Source organism: Camelus bactrianus, chromosome 9 (assembly GCF_048773025.1).
Source record: "Camelus bactrianus isolate YW-2024 breed Bactrian camel chromosome 9, ASM4877302v1, whole genome shotgun sequence".
NCBI classification, from domain to species: Eukaryota; Metazoa; Chordata; class Mammalia; order Artiodactyla; family Camelidae; genus Camelus; species Camelus bactrianus.
In genome coordinates, this window is record NC_133547.1 from 12,580,382 (window position 1) to 12,605,118 (window position 24,737).

Consider the following 24,737-nt stretch of genomic DNA (forward strand, 5'->3'; position numbering starts at 1 on the left):
ATATCTTGATACAAACCTTTCTGTTTTACAGAACGTCAAATCCTACCAGACTTGGCAGCATAGCTCCAATAATCCAAAAACAAAACAAAAAACAAAAAACACTCCAAAACTGCCTGACAATCCTGGTGATGTTTACCATCTGGATACCTTCCAGGACTGGTTAGCAGACAGCCTCTAAGAAGGGTTGATTCATCAGACCGTCCTTGAACTAGCATGGCAAGCCGGCTGCTTCCAGACATTTTGAATTTTGAAACTGAGTTTATTTCATAGGCCAGAACTGGAAGATCTTATCAGCCTATAAAATTAAAATAAAAAAATAGTGACTCTTCCAAAGACAATCCATGCCAGCAACAGTCAAAGAAGCATTTAATATTTTCATCAGACACAGAGTTTACTGCAAAGATATTCATTTCCTTAAAGAAAAGAGTGGGGAGGAATAGGGAGAAAATAGTTTATTTACTGTCAGAGTTGGAATAGGAAGGATGTGGATTTAAAAAAAAATGTTATCACGGAATGAACTGTGCTTGGGACTTGCTGGAAACTTTAGAGTTCTTTTTAATGTGTCCGTGTTTGTGAAAGCAGGCAAAAGATGCAGGCACTTTCTGCCCTGCTATTAAGAAGTCACATAGCTGAGATTCCAACTCTAAATGCCTAGAGAAAAAGCACATGTCCCAGCCACAAAGCCAGCAGCAGCTTTCATGGTCTACTCCTTTTTCTTCTTCCTCTCTCATGCGCAAATACACACCCTTCATCTATAAAATGGACTGGCCCAACTCCCACACCAGGAAACAGAGGCCCCTCTTTCCCCCTATGGCCACCATACATGTGAGACCGGCTGGCTGCATCATATTTCTGCCCAGTAGCCCAACATCTCACCATTGTTGCTGCCTCCTGGACAGAGGCGCACCCCAGAATAGTAAGCAACTCAGTTTCCACAGCAATATCAACTAAATAGCTTTTACTCACACCCCAATTTAGACTAATCACAGAGCACTAATGTGTTGACCGTTACACATGCGCATACCAAGGCCAGCACTGAGCCCTTGGCGCTTGGTAAAGGAAGGCCTGTCTTTTCAATAGCGCAAGCTGAAGACCCACAAACCCTCCTGGCATGATACCCCCTTGAGCAACCTCCCAGCGTGGCTGGTGGTTGAATCACTTTCAAGCTTCCTCCTGTGATGTTTCTCCTAACTTCAAACTGGCCTTCTCTGCCATTGAAATGAAGTATGTATTAAAAAAAGAAAGAAAGGAGAAAAGAAGAGATGCATTTATCTGATTTCCTGCCGTGCCCCCATTCTGGATGGCTGCTAATTAAGACATTCTTGGAGCTGGAATCAGAGTCATTACTGGTCAGGAGGTATGATACGGAAACTCTTTATCTTGGGCTCTTTGGAGGTTAAAAAACCAAATGTGTTCCCTTTGCACATGGAGAATGAGGAGGAAGGCAGACTGCCTGCCTGCCTTCCGTGCTGCCTCCATCCACCTAGACTGTGGCTTCCGCCCACTTTCAACAGCCCTCAGGGAGGGGAAAAAGATGAAAAGAAACCCACTAGAAAGCCAATGACAGACATCACTCAGCCCCACACCTTTGGGGGGAAAACTTTAAAAAGCATAAAACAAACCACAATGTTTTCTTTATTCCTGCCCAAAGCTGAAGACACAAATGCTATTGTATTGCTGATGTTCTAGCATCCCGTTCAATCCTTTCAACACCACCGATATTTCCAGAGATGACTTCATTGTATTCCAAGCGGTAGTAACTGCCACTTCCAAATACTTCTGCCCCATGTCTACAGTTCTACTCGGAGACAAAGAACCTGTTCTCTCAGATATTTACAGGAAAACATTTAAATAAGCCTTTCTTAACTAGGCAGGAGGGCACTGTTTTCCTTTCAGAATCTAGGGTGCAGATACCCTAGCCTGGGTAGCAGTGAGATTTATTCACAGGACCAGCCAAACTTTAAGTGTATGTGTGTAAGAAAGCTGGAGCCTTAAAAAGAAAAAGCAAAGTGAGGAGCAAGGGATAAATCCATTTGCAACATGGCCCTGGTTTCTTTAAAAAAAAAAAAAAAAAAAAAAAAAAAAAAAAGGAACCCTAACATTTGAAGGTGAAGTTAAATATCCAGTGCCACCCAGTCATGAGTGACCTGTTCAAGGGTAGTATGGTGGGTCGCTGGACATGCAGGACGGGCTGTGTGTTCCTGGGTAAGTCACTCTGCCCTGCCACTTGTGGACTGTTCCCAGGGTCAGGTGAGATAAAGTGTGACATGCACACATGGGAGCTTTTTAGGGTTATCCACACTCTATTAAACCTTGAATGACAGCGAGAAGGTTATTCCCCTTGATTCTCTTGTAAACCTTCTGATCACTTCAAGGAGAAAGTCTCTGCTTAGTACTCTGAATCTTAAGCACCTCACCAACACTTAACTAGTCTCTTTTTAACAAAGGGATCAGCCCTCAGTCCCAGAGCCCTCAGCAGAAACAGTATCTAGTTAGAACTTAACACTGTTTTGTTTACAGTCTATTTACTTTTGCAGTTTATGGCCAGGGAAGCTGGGCTTTTCCATTTGCAATACTGATAAGTTTCCCCTTTAAAACTTAACAAAGGCAAATTGAGTTAAAAGAATATTATTAAGTATATAAAAGCAAAAGTAGGTAAGGAAAAATCACAAATGACTGAAGTTTAGGAAGCATGGAGACAAGCACGGGCTGGGGTGGGGGGTGGCTGCTCTGGCTGGGGAACCACTGTCCCATCTGGAAACACAGGATGGTCCCTCACTCTTTGGGGAGATGGGGCTCATCCCATCCCAGGAAGGCAGAAGCCAGCACAGAAACAGGTGGCAAATAGCAAATCCCAAGAAAGCTCAATCAACTGCCTTTTAGATACCACCTCAACAAATTACATCTAAGAAAAAGGCCACTGGCCTCTTCTGGAGTAACCGCTACTCGGACTAAAGAGAAGGCAACCAAGTTACACCAGCCTATGTTTAAAGACTTTCCATGGACATTCCAAGTTAATACATCTGTTGTTTATGAGGGAAAGGGGGAGTAGGGGAGGACAGGAAAGAACAACACAACCAAAAAAGGCACAACACCAGAACAAATGTCTCAGGGATTTTTATAATCCCAGGGAGACTGCTACTTGGATAAAACTTCCCAAGCACTGATGTAAGGACCTTATTGCCAGTGGAACGTATGTAGAGATTTCACTTTTTGCAAGAGGCAGGCTCCTTCTCCTCCCAGCCAGTCAGTTAATTTTTCCTCCCAATAAGATCACTCTTTAAACAGAGACTGGAATTTTAAATGATTCTGTTTCTCTTGACTCACTGAACCTTACACTGCCTGATACCTGGGTTACTGACTAACATGTAATTCATAAACCTTCCTGAAGAAGAGCAACAGTGTTACTTGTGCCACTTGCAGACACTTTATAACAAATGCTGGCGTCTAGACGGCCAACACTGTAAAACTAAGTTTCCTTATAACTGTGCCCGATGCTTTGATGTTTCAAAGTTTAGCCTCATCGGAAAGGAGACTGATCTTGAGCTCTCAACTACCCGTGACATAAAGACTTCTTTCAAACCTCCCTGGATGACAGGATTTGTATCTGCTCAAGTAGAAGCTTCCGTCCACCTTTTAGTAGGTCAGTGTTTCAGTTACCACTGCCATTGAATTACCAACTTGCTATCACTTGCCTCCTATTTCCATGAAAAAGGGGAGAAGGGAGACTTAAACAAGGTAACGTGAGTGCTTTTGTTACTCTGTAAAAATACATAAATAAAGGCAACGGAAGAGAACTGACTGTGACTGATGAGACCTTAGACATCACTAAGTGAAGGAAATAAGGATAAAGCTGGGGGGACCATTGATCTAGAAATGTACTAAATGCCTGGGAAGAGATACACATGTTGATAATTCAGCCATTCGAAAACTTGAATGAGCAAGTGATACTAGAGCAAACAGCTGTTTGTTAATCATTTTTGCCTTTTCCATCCTCTTCATCCCTTCCCCCACAAAAAAAAATATGAGCAAGGGAATCCTTTTTTTTTTCCTTTTCTCTTCTTTTTAAAGAACAATCCTAAAATCTGGTCAAAGGCTTGTACACACACTATAAATCAATATGGCAAAAACCTAAAGTGTTCATCTCAACAGTCTCAGAAATTCCTTGAGCTTTCCCAAATCTGTCCCTTTTTGGCTTCATTCTCTTTGCTGTCATCTGCTAGATAGCACTGCCAGATAACTTGTACTACTCACACAGTTAACTTTGAAAAAGGGCGCTGTCTAGCCAACGTCGGCTGTGACTGGAGTATGTGTTTAAAAGGCAGAACTCCCTAACCGAGAGGCTTGAGACTGGAATCCAGACTTGTCCCTGTTTCCCCTGACATCTGATTAACAGGACATTTTGAGAGTGCAAGCCTACATTTTAACTGACCTCCCTGGCTTCATCTCAGGAGTTTAACAGCATCAGCAGCACCTGGATATTAAAATCCCACCCTAATTTCCTAGGTTGTTTTCCTCCAATACTGTCACCAAACTTTTCCCACAAGGCAGCCCACTGGGGGCCAGGCAACCGGCTGCCATTAAATGAAACCATTTAGCACCAGTTCCAACTGGAGAGTGAGTCAGCTCCCTGCTGCCACAGCGGCCTCCTTGTTGGTCTCAGGGAGAGTGTTTCAAAAGGCAGAGGGCAATCCTGGGCCCACACCCCAGAGCACATAGGATTAGATGAAGCAGCAGGCGCCACTCCATGGCACCGACCAGATTTCAGCCCTCAGCTGAATGAATGTAAGCGGCTACAAGGGGCACTGTACTCCCAGGCCATTCTCCCACACCTCACCTCTTCTGCAGTCATCAGAAAAGCCGTGTTCTCACATGTTCTTAAAACAGGGGCATGGGGACAGGGGTGCCAGCAGCCGAGTAGCTTCCCCTACCCCTCTCCCAAGAGGGCAAATAGTACACCAGCCCCCCTCACATATTTAGTCTTTAGTTCTAGATGACAATTGAGTTTGGGTTTTTTTGTTTTTTGTTTCTGGTAAGTAACATTCAGTTTTAAAAACTGCTAAGGATCTGCTAGTCTTTGCCAGAACCTAAGAGGCAAGCAATTAGAGCAATGGAACAAAATAACAGATGGCTACTTTGAGGCCTCTATCATCAGCCTTTAAAAAAGAAAAGAAAAAAAAAAAAAACCCTACTTGGAGAAAAACAAAACACCATCAGAACTTTCAAATAATTAACTAAAAACTAACAGAGCCCAAGCCAAAGGTTGGGGTCTAAACAGGCCGTGCAAGCAGTGACGTTTCAATGAACACGCAAGCTAAGCAAAGGAGGCAAAAGAGCAAAATTCCTCTTGCTGTAATGAGAAGTTTCGAAGCAGCTGTCAAGTGACATCACCTGTTCAGGAGAGCAGAGGGTGGCAAGGCTACCCAGGCCCCTTTCAGAAACTGGGAGAGGGAACTATGGCCCAGAGCTATAATTGCTCAAGAATCTGCTCAAAGACCTCACCAGACCTTCCCCCACCTGCCCCAGGAGAATACTTGGAGGCTTCCCATATCAGAACTGTTGCATAACCTACTTATCAGGTAATGCCTACATTACAAGGGTCCCTAGAAGGTGACCTGAGAAGGGCTTCAGGTAGAAGTGAAAACCACTGGGATTCACACATACCCTCTGACTTGGGCCAAACGCTTAATTCTTACAATTCAATGCCACACGCTTTAAGGGCCTACAGCTGTCCTGAGCAGATTTTTAGATGAGAGTATACACAGGACACTCACAGGATGGCCACTCTCCCTGTGACCAGTGTCTCAGCCCTGAAGAGGCAAGAAGGGCAATCTGTTGTTCACTAAAGCGACACTACAGCACAGAAAAACCCCAGCCAGCCTGTCTGGGGGGATGGGGGTGGGGGGGTTCCTCTTAGAAGGAAGAGAACAGCACAAACTTGTGTATATATTCCTTTCCATTTACTCCTCCCATTTCATAAAGGATCCCTACGCCTCAATAAGAAGGTGCACAGCAGTGAAGTGCTATTCCCCCCAAAGCACGGCTATGTGTACCCTGCATTCCCGCAGCAGTACACAGCAGGACATGCTAGCGCAGCCGGTACTGGAGGGGCTGTGAGCCACCCTTTTCCTCCAACTTGCCGGGTCCTTGAGGAAGGGAGGAGGGAGGATAACACACAGCAGCGAGGCCTAGGGGTTCCTGTGAGTTCGGGTTCCCGCCCAGGCCTGAGCGGTGGGTGCCCCGGCCTCACCCACTGTGCAAGGGAGACTCTAACCACGAAGGAGCACACACCCTAACTCCCAGGAGGGAAAGGAACTGAGCGAGCAAAGGGAGTCACTCTGGGAGGGGTAGGAGACAGGAAGGGAGGGAAAAGGAAGGGGCCCCACTCCCACCACCAGAGTTAAAAGGCTCCGAGGCTCATTCTTCCCAAACACCTGGAGCTGGAGAAGACAGATCCCAGACATTCGTAAAAACAACCCCTCGGCCCCCTGTTCCCCTCGGAGCTTTCCAAGTCTCTTGGCAACTCTTTTCCCACCGGCACTGCCTCTGGCAATAAATTATTGTTGAGACTGCAAACTTGGTCTCTCCCCTCAAAAAGAATTTTTATGTCAGATTATCTCAACCTGCCCACCCTGAGGTAGGTGGGGCAACAGATAAGGGCACCATCACCAACCCACCACCGCCCCCGCCCCCCAACTACTGATGAGGAAATTCTAGCAGAGGTTGGTAATTTACCCAAGGTTATGCCAGGCCCCACCCCAGGCTGCCTGGAACAGCTGCTGCTTTCACCCTTTCCCCTCTGGACTGGGCTGCCTGCACGGAGCCCCCAGCACCGACTCATACCCTCAAGAGGCTTCCAGCCGCACCCACCACTCAAACCCCTTGCTGGATCAGCCCCCAGGTTCCCGAAATACTTGGAGGCTTCCCACCAAAGCTATCCTCCTGAAGTCCCAACACCATACACATCCATCTTTGCAGAATCACAGAAGGGAGCCCTTCGACCCCTCCTCTTTTCACAGATGACAGAACTGCACTGAGACCAAGGGTCTGGCCCAAGGCCACAGAGCTGGTGACTAACAAATCTAGGGAGAAAATCCAGATTTCCAGGACATATTAAAAGCCTCTAACTGCAACCACCTCCCATCCTCTTCACACACGACACTTTTAAACAGCCCCCTCCCAACACACACACACCCACTCAACACCCTCCTTTCTTTAGCTCTTCCTGCACACACTCAAACCCTCTCTCCTACCAGCTTGGAGCTCCCTGCTCTCAGCCCCTTAGATTATATACACGTACACACATACATCGACTTCTCTGGGCCTCCCACTCCTTTTGATCTCCCTTTCCCCACTGTGGGTCCCCCCTAAATTGCTTCCACATCCCAACGTGCCACCTGAGAACAGACCTTGCTTTAGAAAAAGCTCTACACCCCCACCACCAAAAGACACAATTCTTCTGGACACTCTCGCCGCTTCCTCCCAAAACATATTCCCCCTTCACGACACATACACACTCTCCACTCCTGGGACTGCATCTCCAGAGGCCCCCACCCCCACCCCCACATTCCTTTCTCAGTCTATCCATCACACACTCCCTTTCTAATGAGACTTTCATTTGCCCACACTAACCTCCCTCCCATTAGCCGCCATTCCACTCATTCTCACCCACCGTTTTCACCTTTTCCAGGCCACCTTTGCCTCAGGCTCCTCCAACCCACTGCTGAGCTTTTTCGACGTTCCATCCATTCTTCAGAACCCCTCCTCAAAACCGTCCAAATACTCTCTGCATCCCCCTTCAGCTCTGGCCTCATCAATTCCCTTTATTCCACCTCTCTCCCAATCTCCTCCTCTTCCCTTTAGAACAGGGCCCCCCAAATAAATCTCACCCCCTTCAAAACTTCTTATTCACAGGTTCCCTACCTTCTCCCTTCAGACCCCGAGTCCCAGTCCTCCTTAGCAGCCCTCCCCATCCTCACACCCCGAGCCCCAGGTCTTCTCACGCCCACTTCCTTCCTTAGCCCCTCTCCTCCTTTCGTCTTCCCAGTCTCTCTAAACCTCCCACTACTCTTCAGACTCCACAATACCTTCCTCAGCACCCCTACTCCATCTCCAGACTTCCAGAATCTTCATCCCCTTTAGAAATACCCAACTTGGGGCTGCCACAATTCCTATCCCCCTCAGAGGATTCTGCAACCGAAATAACCCCCTCCATGCTCGAGCTTACTCTTCAGACTCCCCCGTTCCTAATTCTATCCGGACCCACAAATTTCAGAATCTCGCGTTTCTCTCTCAGCACTCCCAACCCATCCTGACCCTTCCATCCCGCCTCAGACCCAATTCCATTTTAGAGTCTCCAATCATCTCGCCGGTTTCCCCCCAATTCCACGCCCAGACCTTCCAATTCCTTCATCGGGCTCCCAGATTCCTTGTTTTAGATTTCCATAGTCCCGACTCGGCCGCCAATTATTTTTTCAGACTCCCAATTCCTTGTTCAAGTTCTGCAACTCCTTTTCAGGATTCCAAACCCCTTCTCAGACCTGCCGATTCCTTCTCAGGACGCCCAATTCTCAACACAGACCCACCAATTCCGTCTCAGGACTTCCAAGCCACTTCCCGGGCCCCAGCCTCCCGTGGAAGCCCCTCTCCAGCCCATCCGGCCCATGGGCCACGCACCTTGCGCTGCTGCTTCTCCCAGGCCGGGTCCAGCAGCAGGTCCCGGTCCCAGTCGTCCTCCTGGGCCATGTAGTCGCCCATGCTACCCCCGCCGCCGGCGCCATTGCTCCCGCTGTTGGGGCCGTACTGGTACGACTGGTTCGCCGCGTGGTAGTCCACCATTCCGCCGCCTCTCCAGAGCCCGTCCGCTCCCGCCTCAGCTCCCGCCTCAGCTCCCGCCCCTCTGCCTGAGCTGCTGCTGCTACTGCCGCTGCTGCTGCTGCTGCTGCTACCGCCGCCGCCGCCGCCGCTTCAGCTGCTCCAGCCCGCCCTCCGCCCGCGCCTGCGCACTGCCCGCCGCGCCTGCGCACCGCGCCGCCGCCGCCGCCCTCCCGCGCGCGCGCGCCTCCTAACGCGAAAGGCACTGAGACCCCGCCTCGGGGAGCTCGGAGCCTGCGCAGAGTCCGCTTCCCCCGCCGCCCTTCAGCTCGTGGACGAGCCGCGCCCCCTCTCCCCGATGAGCGCGCGCGGCCGCCTCCTGCAGGCGGGGCCAGAGCAGGAATGAGTCGTAAGGCGGGTCTCATCAACCTGCTCAGAAATGGAATGGATTGCCATTCAGCAACAGAAATTCAACAAATGATTTATTAAGCGCCTACTGTGTGCCGGACCACGCAGTGGCACTAAACAAGATACAAAAAAATCCCTGCCCTCATGGAACTACCTTCTAGTGAAGAAAGACCAAATTTTAAGTATGTAGTATATTCTAAAGGGATAGCGTTATGGAGATAAATCAAGCCTGAGCTGGAATGTAAATAAAGTAATCAGGTAGGCTTTGCGGAGAAGGAGGACATTTGAACAAAGACCTGAAGGATTTATGAAATGGACATGGGAGTTCTGTAGTTTGGAATAGATATTGGCTGACTAAGAAGGTAGAGGATTTTTTGGACTTGTCTGTATCTTCATTCATTCCATCCATCCAACAAACATTTCTTGAGCACCTACCATGTACCAGGCACTGGTGATACGGTGCTGAGCATGACAAGTGTGATTAGTTCTCGAGTGGCTAACTTGGGGGAGGCAACAATAAATAAGCAATTAAATACAGATTAAAACAATCAATAAGCCAATAAATACAGATAAATAGGCGTCTCAGATGTAAATATCCAAAGCTGAGCTCCTAATCTTCCTCCAAAACCTAGTCGCCCCACAGTCACCCCCATCTCTATTAATGGTGCCTTCACCCTTCCAGCTGTTCAGGCAATGAAACTGGCAGTCATCTTTGTCTTCAAACTGTCTCCACACCCCACGTTCAGTTCTTCAGGAAATTGTCAGTTCCATCTTCAAAGTATATACAGAATCCACCGACTTCTCCCTTCTGCCATGGCCCCACCCTGGTCCTGTCCACCCTTGCTTGGACCACCGCAGTGGCCTCCTCACCATCTCTCTGCTCCCCCCACCCCCCTGCCGCCAGCCCCCCTCCACCCCCCTGCAACTCTCTTTCTCTCTAGAAACCAGAGGGAGCCTGTGAACACCTGAGTCAGATCAAGTCCCTCCCTCTTCCTGCTCAGAACGCTCCCTTAGCACCACACTTATTGTACAGGTCAAAGCCAGGAAAGGAGGAAATGTTGTAGGAGTCTTCCCTGCCCAGGCCCAGCCCAGCCCAGCCCAGCCCAGCCCAGCCCAGCCCAGATTTTGAAACAACCGAGACTCCTGGGGCTTCAGCTAAATCCACAAGGTCTTCCATATCCTGGTCCCTATTCCTCTCCCAGCCCACCTCCCACTCAGCCCCTTGCTCTCTGAGCTCCTGCCACACTGCTGACCTAGCTGTTCCTCCAACACACCAGGTATGATCACGCCTCAGGGCCCTTGTACTTGATGACCCCCTGTTACTATTGCCCAGAGCACTTTCCTCAGATACTGGGTCCCCAGAGTCATAGCCTCCTCTCCTGCAGGTCACTGGAAAGATCACCTCCTCAGTGAGACCTCTCCTGACCACCTTATTTAAAATAGCATCCCCCACCTTCCTAGCTTTATTGTCTCCAGAGTACTGATCACCATTTAATATACCACATGACTGGTTTGTTTATTGTGTTTATCCGTCTCCTTCCCAAGAATGTCGACCCCCAACAGTGGGGAATCTTTGTTTTGGTCACTGCTGAATCCCTAGGCTCTGAAGCACCGTCTGGCACAAGATAAAAGCTTCATAGACCCTAGACGAATGAATGGACTTAAAACTATGGTGAGGAATTTGCAGGTTTTTAAAAAAATTGAGATATAATTGACAGATAATGAATTTTATTCTAAATGCCATGGGATGTTAAGGGAAGATGGTAAGCGGGGCTGGGGTCTGATTCAGCTGTTCACAGGGTCCTTCTAGCTGCAAGAGGGAAACAGACCTGTAGAAGGTGGGGTGAGTTCAGCGAGCCCACTGAGGACGCTGCTGCGATGGTCCTGATGAAGGTAGACAGAGGACAGAGGGTGAAGGAGGGGCGTGCCGTGGAGGAGCAGTGGGAGGATTTGGGAAAGTGGAGCCTACAAGACTTAGTGTCAGGAATTTGATGGGCGTGGGATGCGGGGGTGAGAAAGAGCAAAGAATCAAGACTTAAGATGGGGGGGTGAGTTAACAGCTCAGTGGTAGAGAGTATGCTTAACATGCACAAGGTCCTTGGTTCGATCTCCAGTACCTCCATTAAACAAACAAACAAACAAATAGACTCAAGACGGCTGCTAGGAAGGAGATGAGGCCTGAGCAGCAGCCCACTTTCCCAGGGGATGCCAAGACCTGGCCAAAGACCCAGGAGTGTTGCTGTTTCCAAAGCTGGGCTAGGCTGGAGCAGGGCAACCTCTTCCTGCCTGACCTGGAGAACAAGCCCAGGACTCTTGTGCTGGACCTGCTGGGCAGGGAAAGGCCACTTGAACAATGGGCCATCTGCCCCTCCCTGCCTCCTCCAGGTCAACACTGAGAAACCTCCCAGACCAAGGGCTCAAAGATGAAGGGGATGTCCCCAGCCAATGAGGTTTAAATTAAAGGCTCCCTTTAATTGCCAGCTTTGAGGCCACTTCCTGGCAGCCTGCCATGGACACTGCAGTCATAAGTTACTGTCTCTGGAGGGTCAAGGGGCAGCAGGCAGGGGCTCAGAAGGGGCAGAGATCCACGAGTGAAGGGGAATTATGGCCAGTGTACCCTGCCTTAGGTTCACCATGTCTGCACTGCCACTTTCTGAAACCTTCACAGAGACTTCAGTCAGAAGTTATTACATGCTGTATCCTATTATTAACGCTACTTAGACGGAACAAAGGAGAGAGGGCTGTGTCCTCTCGGGGTGGGAACATGAACAGATACTAGGATGTCTAGAGGTGACTACAGAAGCAGCTGAAATGGCAGTCTGGGGCCCAAGCCATCATGACAGGCAAGTTTATAATCCAAACTCTTCAGTGCATTACTGTAGTCTGCAGTGGGTATCTCCCTATCTGTAAAACTAAGGCACGGAGAGGCTGACTACTGCGCCCAAAGGCTGCCGGGCTGGGGTTTTTGAACTCACTCTTTCTGCAAAGCCAGGCCTCTTTGCTGCTCAAAGGATGACCCTCCTGGAGCAAAGCAGGACAGATGTGGCTCCCGAAGGAGAAAAAGTTCATTTCCTCTTCCCCTACAGAGTGGCTGTGGCCTGTTGTACAGGTTGTCCTACACGAGGGCATCTGCCAAGTGGGTAAGCAGCAGCTTTCCAGTCTCCCCTCCGTCTGCCCCCCTTAGAGCTGGCTCCCAAGTCCTGAGCGGCAGAAGCACCCTCTGTCCCCAGGGTTTCAGCATGCCCTAGTTCCTGGCTCCTGCTCAGGTCTGGATCCCAGGGCAAAGGGTATCCTGTGCTGCCCTGGCTTCCTGCATCAGCTCCCTCAGAAGAATGATGGGTGTGAGTGCCGGCCAAGAGGGAGGTCCAGGAAGGCTGGCAGCTCAGGCATTGCCCTCTCCGCAGGCAAAGTCCACGCACTCTTGAGAATGAGGCACTCCCTCAGTGGCGCCGCTGTCTGCACAAAGGGACTGGCGTCTGTTGCGGCATTTGATTTCCTCCATTTTCCCCAAAAGGCCATCATTGTTGCCCCCGCTCCCTCTTCCCGCAGACCACAGGCTCAGAGCCCTAGGTCACTACCAGAATGGCTGGGATACCTTGTAAAATACAAATAACCAACCAAGCTAAGGATCAGGTGACCCGTGCTAGGCCTCCTGGCCAGTGGAGGCTGGGACTGCGGGAATCAGGGACAACGGCCTGACTGAAAATCCCAACTTTCTGATAAAGTCTTTCTGAACAAGAGAGTGCTGGGGACTAATTTGCAATGCTGGGGACAAACTCTTCTGATTCTGAAATTAACAATCACTCCAGTTTTCTAAGCACCAAGAACAGGCTAGGTCCTGATCTGAGACCTTCACTGGCAAGAGCTCACAGAAGCCTCACGATTCTGACAATGGTGCATCAGTCTCCCCATTTCACAGATGAGGAAACTGAGGAACAGAAGTCAAGGACACACAGCCGATTGAGCAAGCAGCCAGAATCCTCTCCCACTCGCCCCTCTAGCCACTGCCCCGGGGCCACTAGCAGCTGCATCTGTGAAGCCCAAGGGCAAACAAAGGTGGTGCCCCTCCCTCACCAGGAACCCAGTGACCGCACCTGTTTACCTACATTTTCAGGAGGACAGAAGAGCCCCGGCTAGCCCCAGGAGCAGGGCTGGGCTCCTACACCCCACGCACACCCTCCTCCGTGCTGACTCACCCACAGCCCATTCACAGCCTCCGTGCAGACTGAGAGCTGCGTGCCCCCCACTTGTGATCTGACAGGTCAGGAAGGTGGTGGTGGAGATCAGTTGCTGAGGCGGGGCAGAGGGGGTCAAAGGAGACAGAAGCCCTACTTCTGGCAGGGTAGGAAGAGGCCTGCCAGAACTGAGACGGCCCCAGCACAGGGTGATCCGAGGCCTACTCCTAGGCCCCGACTGGTGGGCGAGGAGCAGAGGCAGGAAGCCACCGAGGAGCCAACAGGGCTAAGAAGTCAACTAATCTTTATTAAACGCCTGCAAAGTTACTGGGAGGAGGCCATGATGCTGGACACACCTGTTGAGAAGAGAAGGGAGGATCGAGGTCAATGTGGGAAGAATGGGAAATGAACCTCCAGCCACCAACCACAGTGCCCACAATTCTTTGGGGACCGGTGATCATAAACCCCTGCCGGCCTCAGTCACCAACACAAAGGCAGTAGTTAAAAGCCTGGACTCTGGAACAAGGAAGCCTAGGTTCAAATTGGAGCTCTGCCCAGTACCAGGTGGGTGACCTCCAGCCAATTACTAAGCATCAGTTTCCCCATCTGTAAGCACCATCCACCCTATAGGATTGTGGCATTAAATGATGTGCTTAGAACAAGGCCTGGTACTACCTAAGTGCTGTCTGCTGTCTTCATCATCACATCATTTACTGTCATGTAAATTATGTTACTATCATAACAACACTTACTATGTACTATCTGCAACAGACCCTGAGTGCTGAGCTTGCATCTCCTCACTGCAGAACATTTGCTCCGCCAAGTTCCCCAACGCAGTGGGCATGTCTCATATTGAGTGAGGGTCCACAGCCCCCAGGTGTGGAGAGACTGCCCACTCAATCTGGTTCCTCATTAAGTACCCACTTAGCTGGCCTGTACTAAGAGGCCACCATACTAATCGGTATCTTTAAAATACCAGAATCCCACTCAAGAGGGCAGGAAGGAGACCTAGGGCCTAAGGAAGTGCTGGTCCCTGAGCCCCGGTTCTCTCTCCAAGACATCGTGCCGTTGAAGGTGAGAGCGCGCTGCTAACTGAACAGCTAGGTTGCTCCCGCTGAGCCACCAGTGGGGTCTGTGAGGAGTAAGTGTGTGTATGATGGTGACAACGCTCCGTGAGCTGTGCGACTGGCTCTGTGCTAAGAGGCACATAAGGACTGTCTGACTTCACACTCACACCTCCAGGAGGTGGGTGTTGCCAGGTTATTCAGTAACTTACAATAATGGCACCTACCTTATAGGGTTGACCCGAGGACCAATGACTTAAAAAAATGTAAAGAACTACACAGTGTTTGTCATAATCACTGGTGCTGTTATTTATCCCCACATTTTAGATAGGAAAACTGAGGCACAGAGATGTAAAATCACTCACCCAAAGTTACATGGCTATGAAGTAGAGAACCAAGATCTGAGAATCGTTATCTCAGAATTGAGGAGAACTTCACAGGTCATTTAGTAGCACTACCCATTAGATGACTAAACCCCTCTGGCCCAACCAAAGCCTATACTTCTGGTTGGTGTTCTGCTGTGTTTTAGCAGACGCCAGGGCTGAGGCCCCAGAAGCCCGAACAGAACAGAGCCCCTGGTATCAGGGAGGGTGCGGGGACACACTGCAAGGCTCCTCCCAGGCCCTTGAAGTCTTACTGTGTGCTTCAGGGCAGGACATAGTGCCTGGGACTCCAGGGAAGGACACCCAGCATCCTCTATCACTCCTCCCTGGGCAGGTGACCCCATGACAGAAGAGGTCGGGGAGCCGGGCAATTGCAAATTCCCCAGCCCTAAACCAGGACGTATCCACCCAGGTCCTTTGGGGCCCCAGTCCTGGCCTGTCCAAGGGAACCCCCTCAGCCCCACAGTCTGAGGCCTTGGGCCATCACTCACTATCAAAGTCGATCTTCTCCACGATGTTCTTGGGCTTAATGCTCTCTTCCTGGCTACAAATGAAGATCTGGCCTGACTCGTCAGCGCTCCAGCCGTACTTGCTCATCCACACCTTCAGCTGGCTGTCTGCAGGGGACACAGCAATGAGGGGGTTTTGGGCACTCTGATCCCACGGTACCAGGGGGCCTGGGAGCCAATGGCCAGCGCGCCCTCCTTGCCCCAGTTCTCTAGAAGCCACCAGTATCTTCTGGCCTGGTCTCCTGCTGCCAGCCTGGCGCTTCTATAGCTCATTCTCCAAACGGCCGCCAGAGGGAGCCCTTTAGCTTCCTCATCCTTCCCATTACAGAGCTTTTCTCAGCCTCCTTTCATTTTCTATTCACCCCTCCTCTCTTCCAGTGTGCAGCTTGGCTCCTAGTAACAACTTATCTGCTTTCCCCACCACAACCCACATGAAATGGCTCCAAAATTATGATGTCATCACCACCACCAACAGTAAATATGCCTATGGCATCAGATTTGAGAATTTCTTCGCAGTTCTTTTTTGCTCTTAGAAAATATGCCAGCAAGGATGTCTGGCCAGAGAGATGTTCTATTAGTTGAAATAATTCTTTTCTGCGTGACACTTATCAATTTGATAGATTCATCTGCTTTTCTTTACACTCCATTCTAAGGGTTGTCTCATCCCCTTCTGATTTAATTTCACTTTTAAATACATAAAACATCTACTGGATGTAAAGCACTTAGTATAGTGCCTGAGACAAATTGTCCAATAAAACTTAGCTTCCACTGAAAATAAACAAATAACACCCCACAAAAAAACCCACCTTAAAAGGCAAAATTATCCAAGGGGGGAGAGTATAGCTCAAATGGTAGAGCGCAAGCTTAGCATGCATGAGGTCCTGGGTTCGTTCAATTGCCAGTACCTCCTCCAAAAATAAATAAGTAAACCTAATTACCCCCCTCATAAAACAGACAAGCAAAAAAGGCAGAACTATCCAAGCAGGCACTCAGATCTCACCCTCAACTCACCACTCTCCTCTCTGCCCTCACCCTCATTCCCCAAGGAGTAACCACTTTCCTTAGTTTTTAAATTTTCCTTCCTGGTTCTTTTTGCAAAATGAGCAAATACACTCGTTTTTTCTTTTTGGAGGGATCTTTTAAGCTGCCCACCTCACTCCACTGAGGTAACTGTTCAATGCTGCCACCTCCTCGCCACCATGTGCCCCCAGCCCTCCCTCTCCAGGGGCTGTCATACAAGAATTCCCGCTGGACACGTACATCTTCATTCATTATCTGTGGTGCTACTGCCACGAGAACGAATCTGAGCCATTCTGTGTTGTTCAAGGCTGCGTCCCCAGGGCCACGAACAGTGTCTGGCACAGAGCAGGCATTCATGCAGAATAAAAGAATAAGTGCCACAGGATCTCCACCAAGGAAAGGAACGTTTTATAATGATCTGATGAGGCAGGGGTGGGCCATCTGAGGAGCTGGCTGAGACCCACTGCCCAATCATCTCTGACCTGCCAGACTGGCACTAGGGACCCAGAGATGGCCTTACCTGTCAGATCCCCAAGCATCTCGGCCAGCAGCCAGCGATCGATGTGCTGGTAAGTGATGCCCACCACGTGGCAGATAACTGTGGAAATAAGGGACAGAGATGGTGAAGGGCCACCCCCAGGACCCCACTGCCACTACCCCACCCTGGGGAGCCGGGGCTCAGGGAGGGACTTACATTTCCGGACAGAGTCTTCAAAGCCAGTTATACCCTCCAAGAGGTCCATGTTTTCATCCAGGGCTTGCTGTGAGAGGAACAATGTTAACAGCGGTAATGTCAAGAACATGTGTAACGCTAACAATGACAGAAGGGAACACTTGAGTTCGCATCCCACATACCACGGTTCTTCTGCGTACCGCCTTATGATGTAACAGTGACTCTCTTAATGCCCATTTTAGGGATGAGGAAACCAAGGCTCAGAACAGCTAAGTGTTTTGCCCCAAATCCCAGAGCTGGAGTTTGAACCTGGCAGGCAGAAAACACAGTCCCGAGAGAGGAGCCAGATGCAGATTAGCTACCTGCATTCAACCACCTCCTCTTGGCTCCCGTCTCACTCAAGAGAAAAGGCCAGCTGTGCTCCTGTGGCTCATGAGTCCTCAAAGGATCTGCCCATCACCTCCTCCCACTCAGCCCCTCATTCCAGCCGCAGGGGCTCCTCGCTGCCTCTCCGATATGCCAGGCACCACCCACCGCCAGGCCTTCATGCTGGCTGTTTCTGGGGCTGGAACTCTCCTCCCCCATAGCTAGCGCCCTCACCCTCCTTAAGGCTTCTGCTTAAATGTCACCTTCCCAGTAAGGGCTCCCCCCAACATTAGTGAGGTACACAAGGAACCTGCAAGGACAATGGGAGGAAAGCCAGGAGAGCAGCTGTCCTGGAAGCCAGGGGATGGAAGGGTTGAGGGAGCAGAAGCGGCTGGCTGGACAGGGAAGACGGGGCAAGAACTTCCTACCAGACTATTAACGGGACGTCACTGTGGATCTGGACAAGAGCGGTTCCATGCGTGGGCTGGGGGTTCAGGGTCAGGGGGCTGGCCAAAAAAGCCTCAGTGGACTAGATGGAGTGGGTTCAAGTGAGCCGGGGGGAGGACAGGGAGGCTGAGCACAGGTAAACTGTCCAAGAGCAGGCTCCCCAGCGGTTCTGACTCACCTGAGACCGAGGGTTTCCTAGGATGTGAGAATTGCAGTTTTATTTCATTTTTATGTTTTTTTTTTGAGGGGGTGTAAGTAATTAGATTTACTTATTTATTTTAATGGCGGTACTGGGGATTGAATCCAGGACCTTGTGCATGCTAAGCCAGTGCTCTACCACTGAGCTGTACCCTCCCCTCTGAGACTTGCAGCTTTAAAACTAAGAAAGCCCCAGGCAAACTGGGACAGTGGGTCCCCCAGCCAGGAATACGGCTGGAAAGGGGAGGCAGAGCTGGCGGGGAGTGTGGAGATCAAGGGAGAGTTCTTTCAGGCTAGGACTAACTGCAGGGTGGGCGTGCTCTGTGGTGACAGGAACAACCCAGGAAGGCCAAGTTTGCTGATACAGGAGAATGGGGAGAACCGTTGGTGTGATGCCACTGAGTGGGTGAGAGGGAAGGGCATCGGTGCTCTGGAGGATGGGTGCCTGCGACAGGAGAAGGGACAACTCACCCACTGAAACAGAAAAGTATTTGGTCAGCTGTCGGCAGACGGCAGGCCAGGGGCAGAAGCTTTGGCTGCTTCTATTTTGCCATGAAATGAGAAGCCAGATCAAAAGTTGAAGGGGAGGAAGGGGAACAGCTTAGTGGTAGTGTGTGTGCCGAGCATGCACAAGGTCCTGGCTTCAAACCCCAGCACCTCTGTTAAAAGTAAATACATAAATCAGTTGAGGTAGGGAGAAAGTGGTGGGGGCGGTGGTGAGAAGAGCCGTCAGCAGGGAGGGAGGCAACACCCTAGGCCAGGAGGGGCTCAGGACCGGACCTGGGTCGTTGTCACCTGCGTCTGATGGGGTCTTCTCCAGCCTCGTGCATCCTGTCAGACACAGGTGCAGAGAGGAGGAGCCCATGGATTGGGCTGAAGGAGGATGTAGGACAGAGGATGGGGGCTGCCGGTCAGGCCCAAGAATGCGGGGCTGGGACCCAACGGGGCCGAGCTGGGAAGCTAGGAGGAAGTGGTCAGAGGGGGGAAATGCCTGACATTCATGGGCAGAGGAGGAAGCAATTACTGGTGAAGACAAGTATAGGCCAGTGGCTCCCAGCCTTTACCGCGCATCAGAAGCCCCAGGGATAATTGTTTAAAATCCCAAAGCCTGGAGCACACCCAGGCCCATCACATTAGACTCTGGCAGGATGCAATTACCAGTATTTGTTTTTTTAACTCCTAAAGGGTCCAATGTGCTGAGAACTGGTCTAGGGTGTGACTGGGGGTGAGGGGCTGAGGGCACAGGGAGAACAAGAGATCCAGAAACTGAGGTCAGGAGGGTGGAAGGATCACAGATCTGCCTCTTTGGGCATCTAAGAACAAAGACAGGAATAGTAAAGAGTGGCAACAAGCTAAAGTCTTCACAAAACGAGGAGCAGTCATCTGGGGGTGGGGAGGCCGATACCAACAAAGAAGGGCAGGAAGTGATAACAGGTGAGCTTCAGGGCTGGGAACTTGGGGACAGGAGGGGGGAGATAAGTCTGGGAGTGGCAGTGAGAAGCTAGGAGGCCACCTGGCCTTCCTTGCACTTGGGAAGCCACTGCAGAAGTGGAAGGCCAGGCTCAGTTAGTGCAAGAGACAGGGAAAGAGAATTTAGAGGATGGAGAGCTTTTGCTGGAAGGACGGGTATGTGTGTGTGCGTATGTGTGTGTGTGCGTGTGCGTGCCTGCGCACAGGGGACGACCTGGGAGTCCTGGCCCCGGGTGAGGATGACTGTCCCATGAGATCACACAAGCAAAGCCCTGAGCACAGTCCCCGCCACCACGCAGGCTGCCAGTGTATGTGCATGGTCATGACTTTCAGCAGTCTGCCCCGCATGACCCAGTTACCGCTCTGCCCCAGGAACCCAAGGGACGTTACCCAGAAGGCCTGGAAGTGGCAGGTCTCCAGCAGGTCTCCGAGGTACAAAATCTGCCGGATTGGCCGTTCTTCTTGCTGGGAGGAGGCGTTAAGGGAAAAAGGCCTAGGAGCCTGAGGAGGCTGCTGCTGCATCCTAGACCATCCGCGCCCACCTTGTTCACTGCAGCACGGTTTGGAATCGCAAAAGGTAAGAGACAACCTAGTGATCCAGTGATGGGGACGATTAATTCAACAGCGGGCCATCCACACGCTGAGATGGAGTCAACCCTTACAGAATTGACCTGGAGAAAGGGATGAGACCCACCACCATGTGAAAGCAGCAAGACGCAGAATGACTTGCGCAACAGCCCCCACTTGGGTGGGGAGAAATCTGTGTATCTAAACACACACGTCTGCACCTGTGCAGCTACAGGGCCTCTGTGGGAAGCACCCAAGAATGCAAACAACTGCTGTCTGCGGGAGGGGAGCAGGTGCTGTGGGATGAGGAGGAGGAAGCCTTGGCTTTTCCACTGCACACTTTGCTGTACTTTTAACAGTGGACCACATGCCTATTTTTAAGCCACCAGAACACACCCCAGGAGAAGAGGGACAATCTCTCTGGAGGCAGGCACTCCCATGGACAAGCCTGGCAGAGGAGGCTCAATGAGGAAGCCATTTCTCAGCCCAGCCGCCAGTGAACAGGCCAGTTCACTGACTTTCCCCCAGCATTTCTTCACTGAAGGCCAGCACCGGGCCAGATAGATGCTGCGCCAGGCCCTGAGGACACATATACTGAAGGTCAGTGGACAAGCTGGCTCCTCCCAGCTCCTGCTCCAGCCCCCAGCCCCTCCTGTCTCCTGCCGTTACCCAGCTGGGAACCCTCGTGGGACTCTTTCTAGAGCATGAGCCCACCCATATCCCTCTGCAGCTTGAAAGCTCCCACGGCTCCCCAGTGCCTTTTGAAACTGACCGAATTCCACTTTGACCTCTGGGGCGTGGCTGTATGGAACTTCCTCTACTGCTTCTAAAACATAGCACCAAGCAATTCTTTTCCTCCTTCTTTCCCTGCATACTGTTCCCTCTGCCTGGATCACCCTTCCCTACCACATCACCCAACTCCTCATCTCTCAGACCTTCCCTCCTCCAGGACGCCTTCCACACATCCAGGCAGGGTCAGGTGCCTCCTCTGCCTCCTGTAACCCCCAGCCCTGACTATTCCAGGCTGTCACTGACAGGGGACGGGTCTCCCCAACTGAACGGTGAGCTCGGTGAGGACAGGGCTGGGCCTGCCTCAGCCTCCACAGCGCCCCAGCCCCAGCCAGCACTGGGCCAAGCCCAGAGCAGGCACTTGGTGTCCGAGGCTGAACTCCAACCACTTTCTCATGAGTTCACCTGCCCTCCCCCACACCCGGCCTGGGAGCGGGAAGGATACGTGTGCCTGGTCGATCATACACTTGCACAGCGTGAAGTCGGTGTGGGGTAGGTTGGTGAGGGCCTTCAGCAGGATCTGGGCAGTGACCGTGGTCTGAAAGAAGGCTGGGTTGAACTGGTACCTGAGAAGGGGAAGGAGGGACACAGTAGCAGAGGCGTGCCCAGGTCCCTGGGCCTCACCAGGGCAGGCTGCCCACTGCTTCAGCCCAGAGTCTGGGAGCCAGACATGCCTGGGCTCCAATCCTATCCACGCCAATCTCTGCCTGTGTGACCTTAACCTCCCTGACCCTATTACTCTCCTGCTGTGTAGATGGGGACACTTAATCTTCACAGCCACTCAGTAAGGCAGACAATGTCCAGTGATTCACAAACAAATGAGCACCTAAATAGCAGTCCGGAACTACGGTCAAGGCTCTGGAGACAGACTGCCTGGGGTTAAACTTCACTGCTGAGTGACCTTGGACTACTTATCTTAAACACTCTGTGCATCAGTTTCCCCTCTTGCACGAGGGGACAGTAACAACCAGACCTACCTCACAAGGGCCATACAGCACCTAAGAGAATTCATACACCAAAGCTTACAGCACAGAAGCTACCACGTGGGGAGCACTCTCTCAGCAGTGTTATCACCAGTAACAACCTCACAAACACAAGCACCGGTATCTCCATTTTACAGGTCAAAACCGAGCCCATGCAACCTGTAAAAATCAATAAAGCACTGAAGCGGAAGACATCAAACGTCTGCCAGCAGGAGAACAGTCCCACGTGGAACACTATACAGCCATGACAACAAACAAATCGCATCCACACAGAAAGGGGATGGATCTCACAAACCCAGGGCTGAGTGGAAGATGCCAGGAGAGCTCCCAGTTCAGAGCAGGCAAACCTGAGCTAAGCTAACCAGGACGCACACGTGTGCGGTAAACCCACATAAAGCTGGGCCATGAGAGCATAAAGGTGGTGAGCAGGGTGGGGGTGGTCGGCACAAAGCATATGGGACAAAGGACGAGGCGCGCCAGCAACACAAAGCTTTGCAATTTGGATGGTGATCACGCGGGTGTTCATTTACAATTACTTGTTGAACTCTGTATTTATCTACTAGCCTTTATGTTTTATAACCAATTTTTAAAACGCCATCCCTCCTCCTGCCCCAACTTCCTTGGCTTCCTAATCCTGCACATCAAAGGAAGCCACATCTTATCCAAAATATACAAAGAGTTCATACAGCTCACTATCAAAAACCAAAATAAACCAAACCAAACAAACAAAAACAAACCACCCTGTTAAAAAAAGGGCAGAAGACCTGAACAGACATTTTCCCAAAGATGTACAGATGGCCAACAGACACATGAAAAGATGTTCGACGCTGCTAATCATCAGGGAAATTCAAATCAAAACCACCATAAGATATTACTTCACAGCTGTCAGAATGGCTATCGTCAAAAAGGCAACAAACAACAAAATGTTGGTGAAGGTGTGGAGAAGAGAGAACACTTGTTGGTGGAAATGTAAACTGGTGCAGCCACTTTGGAAAACAGGATGGAAGCTCCCCACAAAATTAAAAACAGAACTACCACGTGACCCAGCAATTCCACTCACGACTATATATCCAAAGAAAACAAAAATACTAATTCCAAAAGATACATGCACATTTTCACGGCAGCACTATTTACAACAGCCAAAATATGGAAACAACCTAAGTGTCCATCAACAAATGAATGGATAAAGAAAATGTGACACCTAAACACACACAAAATGGAATATCACTCAGCAGTAAAAGAATGAAATTTTGCCATTTGCAACAACATGAATGGACCTCGAGGCTATTATGCTTAGTGAAATGAATCAAAAGAAGACAAATGTTTTGACTTACATGTGGAATCTAACAAATAATAAATAAAACAAATGAATGTAACAAAACAGAAAGAGACTCAGATACAGAGAACAAACTAGTGGTTACCAGAGGGGAGTGGGGTTGAGGAGAGGCAAAGACAGGGGAAGGGGATTAAGAGGTATGAAATACTAGGTATAAAATAAGTAAGATACAAGGATAATGTACACCACATGAATATAACTGATATTTTATAACTTTAAATAAAATATAGTCTATAAAAATACTTAACCACTATGTTTCACATCTGAGGCTAATGTAATATTGTAAATCAACCATACTTCAATTAGAAAAAAAAAAAAAAAAGATAGCCACACCCTGCAGGCTACCCCCAACTCCCACCCACCCAGTGTTGTGAGTGGCACCATGCTGGCTACTGGTATGGGGGTGGGAATGGAGGTAGAAACTCACAGCTTTAGGACAGCCAGGTTGGCTTCCAGATCGTAGGCATTCTCCTTGGCCTGTGTCTCCACATAGCGCTCCAGGGTGGCCAGATTCTCAGGATTGTACCTAGAGGAGAATAAAGATGGATGAACAGAGAGGAGATAGGAGTTGAGCTCAGTTACTCTATGGGGCCAGGGAGGAGGGTCACTGTAGCCTGCGCCTCTCTCTCTTCCTTTCTTCCCTTTCTTTAGCTCTGTCACTGGCCACTTAGGCTCTACCCAAATACTGAATCAGCTCTATAATTTCTAATAAAACTTATCCACACCCCAGACCTAAGCCAAAACTCTAAACTGCATCAGAGCCTTGGGTCTTTTCTAGCTTGCCTCCTCAACCTTTCAGACAGCCAGTCATTGCAGACTGTATACCTAGCCTCCTAGACATCTTTGCTACCCACCCTTACCTTCCCTCCCCAGATCTCATTCTGGTCTAGCCCCGTCCTCTCCTGCCTAGCTCCCTTCATCACACCCTGACCACTACTGGTTCTAACTAGCTACTTGATTTGTTTGGATTCTGAACTGGGAACTCCATGAAAGCATGGCCTACGGCTGTCTAGGTCAACTCTGGTCTGCAGCATTGCCCAGCACTGACAGACTAGATTTTAGTAAACATGTGTTAAATGAATAATGAGAGGTGAAGGAAGGGAGAGATAAAGAGGCACTAAGAGACACGAAGAGACTGAGGAGCAGACAGAGAGACATTAAGGCAATTAAAGGGGAGACTGGCGGTAGGAAACGCTATCTTCTACCTTAAGGTCTTTGCAGTGCTATTTCCTTAAACATCTCCAGGATGATAGGTGAGAACCCCAGGGTAAGCCCAGGACTGACCACCCCTTACTCCAGAAAATCCTCTCCTCCACCCCGCTTGGCCAGAAGCGCTCCCTATGACCAAACTCAGACCTGTCGATACCCTTGAGCAACTTGCCCACGTTTGCTCTCATCTGCTCAAACATCGCCATGATTCCGTCGCCTCCCACACCCGGGGTGAAGCCGCAGACCCGGCCGGCGCGGACTCTTCGAGGACCGGAAAAGGAAAAAAATTGGTGGAAACGGAAACTACGTCATTGTTTTCGCTCCAG

General features: G+C 50.3%; 2 protein-coding genes across 7 annotated transcripts in view; both read right to left on the reverse strand.

Annotated features, from left to right (window-relative positions):
- The window catches only part of ACTN4 (actinin alpha 4), a 70,422-nt gene extending 61,436 nt beyond the window's left edge, over positions 1–8,986 (reverse strand). For 2 of the 4 annotated variants that reach the window (XM_074369705.1, XM_074369704.1), the window contains exon 1: positions 8,677–8,984. In XM_074369705.1, coding sequence (XP_074225806.1) covers positions 8,677–8,838 — 162 coding nt within the window. In that variant the 5' untranslated portion in view covers positions 8,839–8,984. Of the gene's footprint in view, positions 1–8,676 lie in introns of all 4 variants that reach the window. The other 2 variants (XM_074369708.1, XM_074369706.1) reach the window with 2 other exon arrangements.
- A 4,698-nt stretch (positions 8,987–13,684) lies between these two features.
- EIF3K (eukaryotic translation initiation factor 3 subunit K) lies at positions 13,685–24,715 on the reverse strand. Of its 3 annotated transcripts, none has more exons than XM_074369720.1 (8): positions 24,559–24,715; positions 23,630–23,728; positions 21,329–21,449; positions 19,918–19,992; positions 17,068–17,134; positions 16,894–16,971; positions 15,336–15,461; positions 13,685–13,753 (listed from the first exon to the last, which is right to left on the reverse strand). In XM_074369720.1, the coding sequence occupies exons 1-8, from the start codon at positions 24,615–24,617 to the stop codon at positions 13,722–13,724; spliced, it is 657 nt and encodes a 218-aa protein (XP_074225821.1). In that variant the 5' UTR covers positions 24,618–24,715; the 3' UTR covers positions 13,685–13,721. The 3 variants fall into 3 exon arrangements, with proteins under 3 accessions (XP_074225821.1, XP_074225820.1, XP_074225819.1); XM_074369719.1 differs by lacking the exons at positions 13,685–13,753; positions 15,336–15,461 and adding exons at positions 16,097–16,261; positions 16,614–16,708; XM_074369718.1 differs by lacking the exons at positions 13,685–13,753; positions 15,336–15,461 and adding an exon at positions 16,407–16,708.
- Positions 24,716–24,737: the final 22 nt, after the last annotated feature.

Coding starts and splice junctions, on each gene's coding strand:
- EIF3K (XM_074369718.1), bottom strand. CDS start 24,617: ATGGCGATGTTTGAGCAGATGAGAGCAAACGTGGGCAAGTTGCTCAAG. Junction 21,450..23,629: donor AACCTGGCTGTCCTAAAGCT/GTGAGTTTCTAC, acceptor TCCCCTTCTCAG/GTACCAGTTCAACCCAGCCT. Junction 19,993..21,328: donor GTATGATCGACCAGGCACAC/GTATCCTTCCCG, acceptor GCCTCCTCCCAG/CAAGAAGAACGGCCAATCCG.